At 36.6% G+C, this 13,010-nt stretch overlaps 1 protein-coding gene across 1 annotated transcript in view; it reads right to left on the reverse strand.

Moving 5' to 3' along the window:
- ASCC3 (activating signal cointegrator 1 complex subunit 3) overlaps positions 1-13,010 on the reverse strand; it is a 219,554-nt gene that overhangs the window by 22,093 nt on the left and 184,451 nt on the right. Inside the window, exon 37 of the mRNA XM_016220202.2 lies at positions 5,413-5,637. Coding sequence (XP_016075688.2) covers positions 5,413-5,637 — 225 coding nt within the window. The remainder of the gene's footprint in view (positions 1-5,412; positions 5,638-13,010) is intronic.

Consider the following 13,010-nt stretch of genomic DNA (forward strand, 5'->3'; position numbering starts at 1 on the left):
TAACACTAATGCCCCACTCTTGTAAGGTGTTATTTTTACTCAGACACCAGGGGTTAAGTGACTTGCCTAAGACCTTATACTAAAATAGGAGCAGAGTGGAATTTATAGTAAAAGCTGGTGGCACTGAGTCCCACACACAGAACACAAGGTCACGCTGATGTCCCATGAGGGCAGTAGTGTAATTTTCAATCAGCCAGCAGAGCTCTAGCTTGGAAAACTGCCTGAACTAATGCTTTCTAAGGCCAACAGTATTCACGCATCAAATGAGAACAGGGTACAGTCATTAAAATGGTCAATAAGGCGTGGAAAAGTTTACCCATTCTTAATTTTCTGCCCAAATTTTCCAAGGGCAGTCCTTATATTCTTTCCTCTTCCTGGCTTGCTTACTTTGATCACAATCTTACCCCCAAAATTGCAGAAATAAGAGATATAGGATATGAAGCTGGTTGCCATCACTATACAATTCAGTCTCTTTCTAGATGATTTCTGAAAAGCCGAGTCAACATTTAAGATGGTCCTAACTAATGCTTATAATTTATGATAAAGGAACATTGCACACACAATGTGTGACAACAGGGAACTCATTAAATAAACTATAACATTCATGTGAAGGCATATAGTACAGCCATTATACTTGAGAAGAATATTTAATGTTATAAATTATTAAGTTAAAGAAGGTTATAAAATAACGCGATAAGAATTTGTAAAAGAAATGAGTGAAAAGGGCCAGTATGTATTTTTGTAAATGTACAAAGTAGAAGAGCCTCTAAACCTCTAAAGACAAACAAGAACTACAACAATTATTGTACTTCAGTTAATAAATTCGTTTTTTTGCAGGAGTAAGGGTTAGTAATTCTAAAAAGACATCAGGAGTATGCAAGGATTGAGGAAATAAATAAATATATTTTGATTAATAAAAGGCAGGTTTCTCACATGTGAAGAAAGGAGTCATAAATTAAAACCTGCATATACATAGTTCTTTTCCTGGTTTTGCCCACTGTGGGTCTAGAGGCAAAGACACCTAGGTAGAGACGGAGTCAACAAGTGCCCAGCTTTTAGTCTCTAAAACCAGTCTCGGATAAAAAGAACCAGGGCTCTTTGGAAAAATGGCTGATTCCAGGGCTGGCACAGGGGAAAAGTACAAGATGCCAAAATGCAAGGTGCTGTTCACAAAATGATGGGGTACGTGAAAGGGATGTAGGAACCAGAGTGAGAGGCCCTAGCAGTTGGCTCTGAGACAATACAAGTAGCAAATAAATAATGTTAGTAATTGATTTTACCCAGTAGAATAATACTTACATAAATAAATAACTGAATAAAGTAAATAAAGGAGAAAGTTCTTTCTTAGAGTAAATTATAGGAAAGATGGAAACAGAAAATCAGGATAGTAATAATTATTTTAGACAAAAATCACCAATGGAGACTGAAAATAATGTAGAAAAGTTTGATAAGAGGGTATTTGCATAATCTCAAATCTCTAAGTATCTCCCACAAGATATCTATTAATTACAAAAGGAAAAAGAGTGACTTTGTAGTGAAGCCTGGCAGATAGCATCTCAAGTGCACAAAGTAAACATCGCCAGTAATGAGACATCCAGGTCACATGCTTCCTGATGAAACAATGAGAGGGCAAAACATCATGCCTGTGGTATTCTTGCCAATAATATATAACTTCAGTGTAACTATGAAGAAACATTAGGCAAACCCAATGGAAGGATAACTCTATAAAATAACTGGCCAGTACTCTTTAAAAATGCCAAAGTCATGAAAGTCAAGGAGACATGATAACTAAATGCAATGGATTAGATCCTAGTCCCAAGGAAGAGCATTAGTGGAATGAAATTCAAACTGATAAAAATTTCAGTGAGGTCCACAGATTAGTAAATAGGACCAGATTAGTACTGAGGCTAACCTAGATGTTAATATTAGGGAAAGCTGGGTAAAGAATATATTGAAATTTTGTTGCACTATCTTTACAAACTTTCTATACTGTATGCCTAAAATTATTTCAAAATAAAAAATTAAAAAGAATTTTAACTAAAAATTAAAAAAAGAAAAGCAGCTCATATTCATGAGGGGTAAGATATAATCACTATAAATGACTAATTTTATTTTTCCAAATTTGCTACAATGATAAGTATTACTTTTATAATTTAAGAGAAAGCTATTCTCTTTAAATGTTATATAAAAAATATTCAAGAAATGTAAATATCATCCCAAGAAACTATATATAAAATATCCAATAGAGGCTAAAAGTACCTGACTGAATCCTTTAACCTTATAGCAAATTTAGAAATAGACTCCTTTAGAAATTGCTAATTTCTATTACCACATAGCCTTTGGATCATTACTGACTGAGTGGTAAAAAAGAAAGTACAAGCAAGTTGATTTAAATAACTTTTATATATGACACACATATGTACATCTATAAGTATATCTACATGTAAAAAAATTTAATTCCTCCTGCAACTTTTCTCCAACCCTTTCTGACCCTGGGGTTCATTAACAGGTCAGTGTTTAGTGGGGTGGGGGGTGGGGAGAAGAACAGTTATAGGAAACCCAAATGAGTATCCAGGGCCCCAGCGAAAATGTTACGAACTTTAACCCCCATTTATAAAGTGTGACTAATAAAGAGTGGCAAATCATCTTCCTAGAGAGGTAAACCATGTGTTGGTTACAAAAAGGGTGTCAAAAATATTTATGTATTTATTATAGCCTTACTTCCCTTCTAATTCCTGATAAGTTTGTGCTTACTCTATTTTAGGAAACGTCCCTATTCGTTTAAATAATAAAACTAAGTTATTTTTTTCTCATCATAAAATTGCTAGAATCTAATTTTAAAATATTCAAACATTTTAGAGAAGCATAAAGAAGAAGTTAAAAATCACCCCAAATCCTGCTACACAGAGATGGCCACTGTAATCTTTTGGTGAATACTATTCTGAATCTTCTCTCTAAGCACATGTTCACATATGGTGATACTTCACACAGATGTAGAATTCATAAATGTAATTGTAATACTCTGCAGTGTTCTAAAACCTGAAAAATATTGAGGTTATTTTCAAGTATTTAATTTTGCAAATGATTCCGTAATGTACATTGTTCTACACAAATCTTCACGGGCTCATTACTTTTAAAAACACCTGAGATCTTTTGAAATCTTTAAAAATTGTTTTTATTACAGAAATGTCCAAAAATGTACAATGTAGAAAATCAAATCTCTTATAGCCTCACTTGGCTACGCTTCTCCCACCCAGCTCCTCTCACAGTCTCCCAGTAAATGGCAGCTCCTGCCTTCCAGTTGCTCTGGAGAAAAGCTTTAGAATCATTTCTGGTTCCTTAGCTTCCCTAAAAATCCTGTCCAATCCATTAGCAGAATCTGTTCTCTTTAAAAAATTATATCAGATCCAACCAATTCTTACCAGTCTCACTCATACCAACGTGGTCCAGCCACCATCATTTCTTGTCTAGCCTTAAAGAATTCAAGTTATAAAGATCAATGACACAGTTTCAGATTCCACATTGCAACTAACCTTTAAAAAATAACACGTCAAGGTTTCATATAGTATCAAAGAAGAATTTCCACAATTACTGAAAAGGCAATAAAAATGCTCTTCCTCTTTAAAAATACGTATTTCTGTAAGGCTAGATTTTCTTCATGTACTTTAACTAAAACATATTGTAACAGACATTGCAAAAGGTTATGAATCTACCTGACTTCTATTGAGCTAGATATTAAAGATACTTGCAAAAGTAGAAAACAATATTATACTTTTCACTAATTTTTATTGTTTTGGAAAGGTTATTTTTCATGGTAAATCATGTTATTTATATTAACATATAATGGGATTATTATGGTATTTTTAAATGAAGTAATAAATATTTGAGAATTTCTGTTTTAATTAGTATAGTAACTATTCATAGATATACCCAACATAACCACTAGTGAACCACTTGCTCTAGTAGCCTCCCTCTCATTCAGAGTAAAATCCAAAATCCTTACCATGGTTTACAGACTCTCTACATGACCTGACCCCATGTTTTCTATAATTTCCCCTCCTATCCCTCTCTGACCTCATTTCTAACCACCCCTTTCCTTTTTTTTTTTTTTTTTTATAATGGCCTCCAATTTTCCTTGAATACACCAAGTAAGTTCCTACATGGGGCTCTTGGAACACACTCCCCCAGGTAACCCTGGGGCTTACCCCCTTCCTTTAATTGTTTCTTAAATGTCACCTTATGCGTAAGATAGTTCCTGAACACCACATCAGAAAACTGGTGTAGCCACTGTGGAAAACAGTATTAAGTTTCCTCAAAAAATTAAAAATGGAACTGTCTTTTGAATCAGTGATCCCAGTTCTGGGAATATACCCTAAGAATCCTAAAACACCAATAAGAAAGAACTTATGCACCCCTACGTTCATAGCAGCGCAATTTACAATAGCCAAGATCTGGAAATAGCCCAAGTGCCCATCAGTAGATGAGTGGATAAAAAAGCTGTGGTGTATTTATCAAATGGGATACTATGAAGCTGTAAAAAAGAAGGAACTCTTTCTCTTTGCAACAGCATGGACAGACATAAAGATTATTATGCTAAGTGAAATAAACTAACAAATAAAATAGAACCAGAGGCATAGATACATGGAACACACTGATGGATGCCAGAGAGAAGGGGTGTGGGAGGGTCTGGATGAAAGAAGGTGAAGAAATTAGCCAAAGAACATATATGCATAACCCATGGACACAGACAATAGTGTGGGAAGGGGAGCTGGCCGGAGGTGGGCAAAGAGGGGGAAAATGGAAGACATCTGTTATAGTGTCAACAATAAAAAAAAAAAGCAAAAATCAGCACCTTCCATCTATTTCCTTTATTATATATTGTACCTTATTATTATTTTAATTGAAAAAAAATCTTTATTGATTTCAGAGAGAGGAAGGGAGAGGGAGAGAGAGATAGAAGCATCAATGATGAGTCACTGATCGGCTGCCTCCTGCACGACCCTGACTGGGGATCAAGCCTGCAACCCGGGCATGTGCCCCCACTGGGAATCGAACCCCAATCGCCTGGATCCTACGTTGACGTCCAGCCGGGCTAATTGTCTGTCCTCTTCACCTTGACTGAAAACCCACGACAGCAGATACTCTCCTGACTTACTCACTGCTGTATGCTCAGTGCCTAGAAAAGTGCCTGGTACTTAGTTTATCCTCAATAAATTTTGATGGAATGAATGACTGCAATTTTCATCTTACTGCATTTATACTTACTTTTCCTTTGAAAATTCTTGATTTGATTCACCAAGTTTTTCTTTAAAATGCTACAATAAAACTGTTGAAATGCAAATATATTTTATTCTAAAACAAGAAAAAAGAAGTGATGGGAGAAAATGCAGGTATTAGAAATGACCTTCATACCTGACACACTCTGAGAGCTTGGTCCAAGACTGTCTTGGTATCAGTATCGTAATCTGGGCAGGGCAGCATGGCTCGGCTGAGATGCGCCTGCAGCAGGAGATGTGCTTTGGTGTGAGGGCTGTCAAATGAGTGAGGATTTGATTCGAAGGGAAGACATTTTGCCAGTTCACTGTTCATGTGATCTTCGTTGTGCCTTACTGGCAAATCTGTGTATTCTTCTGCATCCTGAAAAAACCCAACCCATATATATATTAATGTGCTAGATCAAAAGTATAATAATTAATGTACTCCTTAGCTTTAACTGACATTTAAATCATGGTTTACAAAAATCATAGATAACCTTATCCCTTAGAGTTTGGGTTTGTTCAATACTGTTATTAATATGTAAGGAAAAGCAAGTAATGCATAATATATCTGAAATTCATGAACGCTCTTCTTATTTATACATTCAACAAAAATAACAGAGATCCTACTTGCCATCAAATATCATGCTTGACACTGGGTCCATACCAGTGAACCAGAGACTGAGAGCATATCAGAGACAAAGAGTTCTACAAAGTATAATGAATGCTATGACACGGTAAGTACAGAGTGCTGAAGGTACATTCAGTTTGGGGACTTAGTTACTTTAGAGCAGGGGTGGGGAACATCCGGCCCAAGAGCTGTATATGGCCCACGAAATCATTGGGTCTGCCCCTGCCAAGGCCTCACCGAAGAGCAGCAGTTCCAGCCATCCCATTAGGGGTGAGTGAATTACATGTTTGACCAAATACAGCAGGCTAATTTTTAAGTTGGTAATTTTGTATGGTCTGCAAATGATGTTATAAATATCCAAATGGCCCTTGGCAGAAAAAAGGTTCCCCACCCCTACTTTAGAGGGTCAGGGAAAGCTTCCTGGAAAAAGTAATATTTAAGTTAAAATCTACAGATGAGTGGAAGAATAAGGCTGGGCAGGGGTTAAAGGGGAGGAGGACAGGATTGATGAGGTAAGAAAAGGGTGAAGAACAGGATCATTAGCTTAAAATTAATTGTAATATTTTAAATTAAAATAAAACTGTTCAAAATTGATAGTTTCCAGTTTCACATGTAAGAAGCTTGGAAGCTACCACTCTGTCCTAGTAACAAGTAAAAAGCTCAACAGACTGAAAAATCAACAACTCTTCTTGGATTCATATGAGGGGAAGACACAGGACAAACTGTTGTCCCCAAGACTGGAAACACAGGCAAATTCAGGGAGTCACCACTAAGAGGAGCAGAGATTAACAAGCAGAAACTGCCAGGGGAACCAGTGTCAGGGTGAGAAAACCTTCACTGTAATTGGGCTGTGGGAGGCTCTGTGTGGACAATTCTGAGAGCTAAAAACTCCAGAGGAGCAGTCATAGGGGGTTCCCACAATATTGTGAAATTTACCTTCAGGAGCTTGACCAGATTCTCACAGTAAACATAAAATAAAAGTCTCCTTGGGGTTTTCTAGCAGGGGGAGGGGAAGTGCACAACTTTGAAATATGCCAGAGCACCCTGTTCTTAACAAACAACACCCCCAAACCAAACCAAAACAAAACCCCAATACTCTTTTTCATTCACAGTGAGCTGAATCTGCAGTTGTGAAAGCCAGGTATTTGGAGAGTTGACTGTATATTTATTGGGGAAAAACACACATGTATATAAGTGACTTGTATAGTTCAAACCAGTATTGTTCAAGGGTAAACTGTTTATCAACAATCACTTTGAATGTCAATTGTCTAAATAAACTGATTGAAAGACAGAGCTTTACTTATGAGGTAAAAAACTGGGGACAAGACTAAAGGTCATGAACAGGCCGAAGCGATAAACAAACTGTTTTTATCCATACAGTGGAATTCTACTCAGCAGTAAAAAGAATCAACTATTGACACTTGCCATAACATGGATGAATCTCAAAATAGTTATGCTGAATGAAAAAATCCAGGATTTCATTTATATAATACTCTAGAAAATGCAAAGCAATCTATAGTGAGGGAAAGCAGATTGGTGGTTGTCTGAGGAAGAGGTCAGGGTGGGAGTTGAAGCTCATAGAGGGGTACATCATAACTTTTGATTTGAATTTGATAGGCACAGCATTCTTGCCTATGAAGTAAGCCTGTATGATGGAACCCTCTGAGATTTTATTATTTGGAATTTAGTAATATAAAACATTCAGAATATTCTATCTATGTGTAATATATCTTCATCTTTTCTTGCTTGACTTATAATTTCAGAAACCTGTGCTTTTACTGTATGCTAAAAATATATTAAAAGAGCACTAATAAAAAGGGCAATGATGACAGGGTTATATCCCTGTGATAAAATTCAGACTATAGCAGATATTAACTAGATGAAGAGAGAAGTGAAAAGTGTTCTGGGAACAGTCTACGCGCAAAGGCCCTATAGTGGGAGGGAAAATGGTGAGTCAAGAGACTGAAAAATGTAGTGTAAAAGTAATTCCAACTGATTTAAACAGTATGCTAAAAAAATATTTTTAATGAATATTTGCAACACGTTTAACTGAACTGGAAATATTTTTAAATTACGTCTCCTGTCTTATTTTGTTTTGCAATAGTAAAAAACATCACATTTACTCTATATTATTTGGAACATTGTCTTCACCCCTTTGGACTGCTTTATGTAAGAAGAGTATGCTGACACATTAGCAGTTAAGATTTTGCCCCATGTGTCATGTTGGTTTTCTTTTCATGTCATTTCAGCCCTTTCCTGTTTTCTCTGAGGTCATCTGCCAAAGAAGGAGGACCAATTACAACGACAGTGCTATTACCTTTTATTTCAGGTGAATTTCAGGTGAACTGTCACCTCATGACTGACCCATCTCAATCCACTATCTGGGCTCCATCCAAATCTCTATCCGTAACTATCAACCCATCCCAGCTTTACCAAAGGGCTGAAGAAAAATGGAGCAGCAGGTAAGGAGGAAGATGGTTCAGGTAAAGCATGATCTTTTCCTTCAAGGAAATTTGCTCTAGGCTTAGAACAGTTTGCAGGAGAGAGAGAGAGCCTGCGTTCCGGGCAGAGAACACAGTACAGGCAGATCCATGCAAGCAGGGAAGGAGGGTCTAATGTCTAAGCCTCAGGGGGGAGGAGAACGACGCTGCTGTTAGTAACAGAGAGGGGAACACAGCGAGCAGGAGCCTTCTGTCAAGCATGCAGAGTACATTCAAAGGGCCAGCAATAGCCAGATAGGTGAGGTGGAGGGAGACGAAATCAGCTTTAAATCTGTTTCATAGTCTAAAAAGTATTCATATTTACATTTCTTTCTGCTGTTCATAAAGACAACTTCTTCTAATCTTTTACCAGAAGAAAATCAAATAGCTATTTTAATATCCCAAACTGAATTGGCTCTCCAGGTTTTAGATATGTAGAAAAATAGGTTTAGACTTACAAATTATAAGAAGAGTTCAATTAAAATAAAATTATGTGGAAAGTAAGAATTTGGCTGAAAGCACTAATAGCATTACCTAAGTAATCCACTTCCCTTAGTACAATCCTGTTCAAATTTGATTATATACATTATACATCTCCCTTCCCTATGCTGAAGGAGAGAGAGAGAAGGAGGGAGGGAGGGAGGGCGGGAGGGAGGGGGAGAGAGGGAAATTGATTAATTTTGATAGATTGATAACAATATAAACTGGGCATTTCCAAGTCTTAGTGCCCAAATACCTCTGATGGTGTGAATGTCTTTCTGTGATGTGTGATTCTAGTGCTCAGAGATGCACATTTTTCACAAAGCATGACTTCTAAACGGAAGTGAACTACTTCATTTGGTGCCAAACTAAAGAAACAATGACTTGTTCCAGTGCTCAAGGAAACACTAGTGGCATTGAACTCACTGAGAAGCAGCATATCTAAACAGGGCTGGCTACTCACAACCATGCTTATTGTGTACATGCTTACTCCAGTCATTTTCATGTAAATTTGATCATCAGTGCTTTCTGTTGTATTTTCTTATGTTAGAATCTAAACTCCATGTAAGATGTGACTCGACTATTCTCCAAGCAGTGCCAATTCTGCTTGAATTACCTGATTTATTGGTTAATCCCCAGTTTCACTAGGATTATGATTTTGCTCACTGCCAGCAGTATCAGTATCAGATGAGTCTGCTAACAGCTGAGTACATTTTAGGTTGGAAGAAATACTGTGCAGTAGAGAGATCCTCCTAAGTCTAATAAGGGGGCCATCAGTTCTTTAATGTAGATTACCTACAGGCAGTGACTTTACTAAAAATTTTAATGCAGTGATGCCTTTTCTCAGTGCATAAAGCAATCTTTCTAAACTAAGGGTTTCATAATTTCTTTGTAAAAACTATACATTTAATAAAAATAAAAGTATTTTAATAACCACAATGGACGAGGTCTGTCTCATCGTGCTGAGTCATTTCTTTACCAAATATTTACTCAGCATATTGTTGAGTATACAATGGTGGACAAAAGCAGAAATGAGCTCTACTCTTATGAAAGTTTATAGTCAGGTTGGGGAGTCAGACCTTAATCACACTGACCGAAAATAAATGTAAAATGACAACTGGACAAGTATAAGGAGGGAGAGGTACAAATAATAAGAGTGGGTCAGGGAAGGTATCTTTGAGGAGGTTATGATTGTGCTGAATGAGAGTAAAAAGTTATTATTTTTAAATAAAGAAGGGAGGAGTGATAGGTTAAGGTTCAAACTTGAATTGAAGAAGAGGGACACTGACTATTACAGGAGAACACTCTCTAGAGTGCACCTACATAGATTTTATTATTTAACATATGCTTTTAATAAGTAATGTCTTTTTCTTATTAAATTTGACACAGGAAATTTTTTTGAGTTCTTCAAAGGAGCTGCTACTTGACTTATAAATTTTTATAAAATATCAAATCAATAATAGTTTCTGTAGTTAAAAAGTATCTGTAATTAACTGAGGTCTCACTAAAAGCTATTACTTCCTTTGAGGATCTCCCCTTTTCTGCTTCCGGTGTTTGAATTAAAGAAGAATCCAGAGAATGTAGTAGGAACTCATTCCCTCAGACATGTCAGGGATCACGAGGGTGGAATGGCATGGTGTGAGGCAGTACAAAGAACACTGAATCTGGGAATTGATACAACAGGTGGACTTTCAGCTTTGCCATTTACAAGCTATGTGACCTTCTGAGAGAAAGTGAACCTCCCTAAGTCCCAAATTCCTTATCTTAAACTGGGATTTGGTGTGAGCATTCAATGTGATAGTGTTTATGAAACACTTGAAAACTGTGAGACTTGGTGTACATGTCAGGCGTTATTATTATAACAATAATCCTTACATATGATACCATACAGGATGCTAACTGAGGTTTAAGTTTCACTTATTTGAGTATTGCTCTATAGGTTTCAGTTGTAAATCTGTTTATAATTATGCAAATATACTTCACTACCTCAAATGACATTTAATTCACAAATTTTTTTAAAGTATGATTCTTAAATATTATTCAAAGAAACAAGATTTTTTTTCCTGATGCTTTACTAATAGTGGCACATTCATTTCACCCAAGTGGTCACTCAAATTTTATGTAATTCGGTTACAAAAAATATTGGCTCTTTGAAAGACAATGTTCTCATACTATAAGAGCCAAAGATGACATATTCAGGGATTGTATCCTCTTGAACTACATGTTTGAAACTGCAGGCTTTAGTCTCCAATCTCCAATTAGTTTTCTTTTAATTCCATATTAATTAAATGTTCACAAAAGTACATCAGTGTGTGATAAGGAACTATGCTCTTTTCTGTGTACCTCAGTAAAGTAACTCAAAATACTGTGGATAGAGAAGAAGAATGAATCATTTATATTATACATCCGGTGAAACTCTTCTGAAGGAAAAGTATTATAGTTATATTACTCTGAAACCTTACAGTATTTTCTAATTAGAAGTCAGGTGCCATGAACCATAAGAATAAAATAGGAAATATTGACTTTATATCATTTAGAATAAATTTAAAAAACAGCATTTTTAATTTGTATGTGTCGGGATTATGGACTTGAGAAGCAATTTAAAATAAAGGCCGATTTAAGGCAACTGCTATTTAATCCTCAGTGGCTTGGCCAGAACCTCCTGTGAAAACCACGATCATTTATTTCTGGAATTTCAATTTGCAATTTCTCTAAGCTCTTCAGAATGTGGCATGTTTGCTTCATCTCTTTACTTAGCTCTTAACTCTTTCAAATATTTTATTCTGGATGTTTCAGACTCCTTAAAAGATATTTTACTTAGTTCTAATTGATTAAAAAAGCAGCAATCCCAGGATCAGCAGAAAGAGTAAGTAAAATAAAATCCCTGCTTAAAAACAAACAAGCAAACAAAAACCCTTTCTAGTCGCTTCTCCCTCAGTGGGACACTCTATTTACCTCCAAATTAGTCCTCTAATTTTAAACAACTTGTCTAGTTAATTTCCTGTGTGTGATCACTGACTACAAGTGAGGTTCATTTTCTTATCTACATCATGTAGGTAATTAAAGGAAATTGAAAGTGGGCAGTGAAGCTTTTATGCAACTGGGATTGAAGCTGAATGGAGGGCAGCAAGGTCAGTGGAGTCCATTATATTTTTATGTGAGAGGCTGGTCTGTCTACCCTGTCCTTGTTTATTTAGTGTAGGCTGGACAGGCTACTAACTGCAAATCTATGTCTCTGATTTGCCCAGCTGTCCCTGAATAAAGACATCTTTCCCTGCAAATGTTAAATGACAGTGATTGACAACCTGTGATGAACTCTGCTTGCAACCCCCTGCTACTGTTTTTAGATTGCAAAAGAAAAAACAGAATAAAGAAACATCTTTCATAATCACATCAAATGGGCCCTGCTGTTCAATAGTTTTCATTTTGTTTCCCTTTTCATTACAAACCTCAATCTGTTCTACAAATGCCATACACCCAGCCACTCCACATAAAGTAAAAGATTAAAAAAACACATATGTATGTATGCCACTACATTCTGTTTGCATATTTACACTGATTTGAGTTTACTGGGGATATACACTTTTACATAGTGGTTTACTCACACCATTGTATCACTGACTGACTGGCGTGTTCGCCCAAGAACAATCTGGCAAATCTATACTGCAGAGATGTTTTTCAGTGATTAGTTTAGTTAGGGCTCCAGTAGCTTTGTTCAATACATGTCCTTGTTGCCCTTACACATACTGACTGTACAGCTTACATTTTAGATTTGTTAAAATCAGAACCTTATTAAATACAACCTATGTTGGTTTTTCTTTAGTGAAAGTGTGTGAGCAAGTGAATTTTGTTTGAGTGTATATGAGAGTGTGTTTATGCATGCTGGTTTTCTTTCAGGTGCATTAACGATAAGAGCCTGCTTTACCCAAGCACATTACCGAAGTGATTAAGAGCCAGACGGGTTCACGCTTGGCCCCGTGCACGCGTTACGTAACAGGGCACTGCGCTTTCACGCGCTGCACACATCACAGCCCACGGTGCACTCGCCAACCAGCAGATGAGAGGGCACTTGTCCAGTGGGATGGCCACCTGATCAATGGGAGAGACTAAAGGAGCTTTAAGCTACAACTTAATCTCTGTCATGGGAAAAGTAAAACTTATAAA

Source organism: Miniopterus natalensis, chromosome 5, assembly GCF_054644295.1.
Source record: "Miniopterus natalensis isolate mMinNat1 chromosome 5, mMinNat1.hap1, whole genome shotgun sequence".
NCBI classification, from domain to species: domain Eukaryota; kingdom Metazoa; phylum Chordata; class Mammalia; order Chiroptera; family Miniopteridae; genus Miniopterus; species Miniopterus natalensis.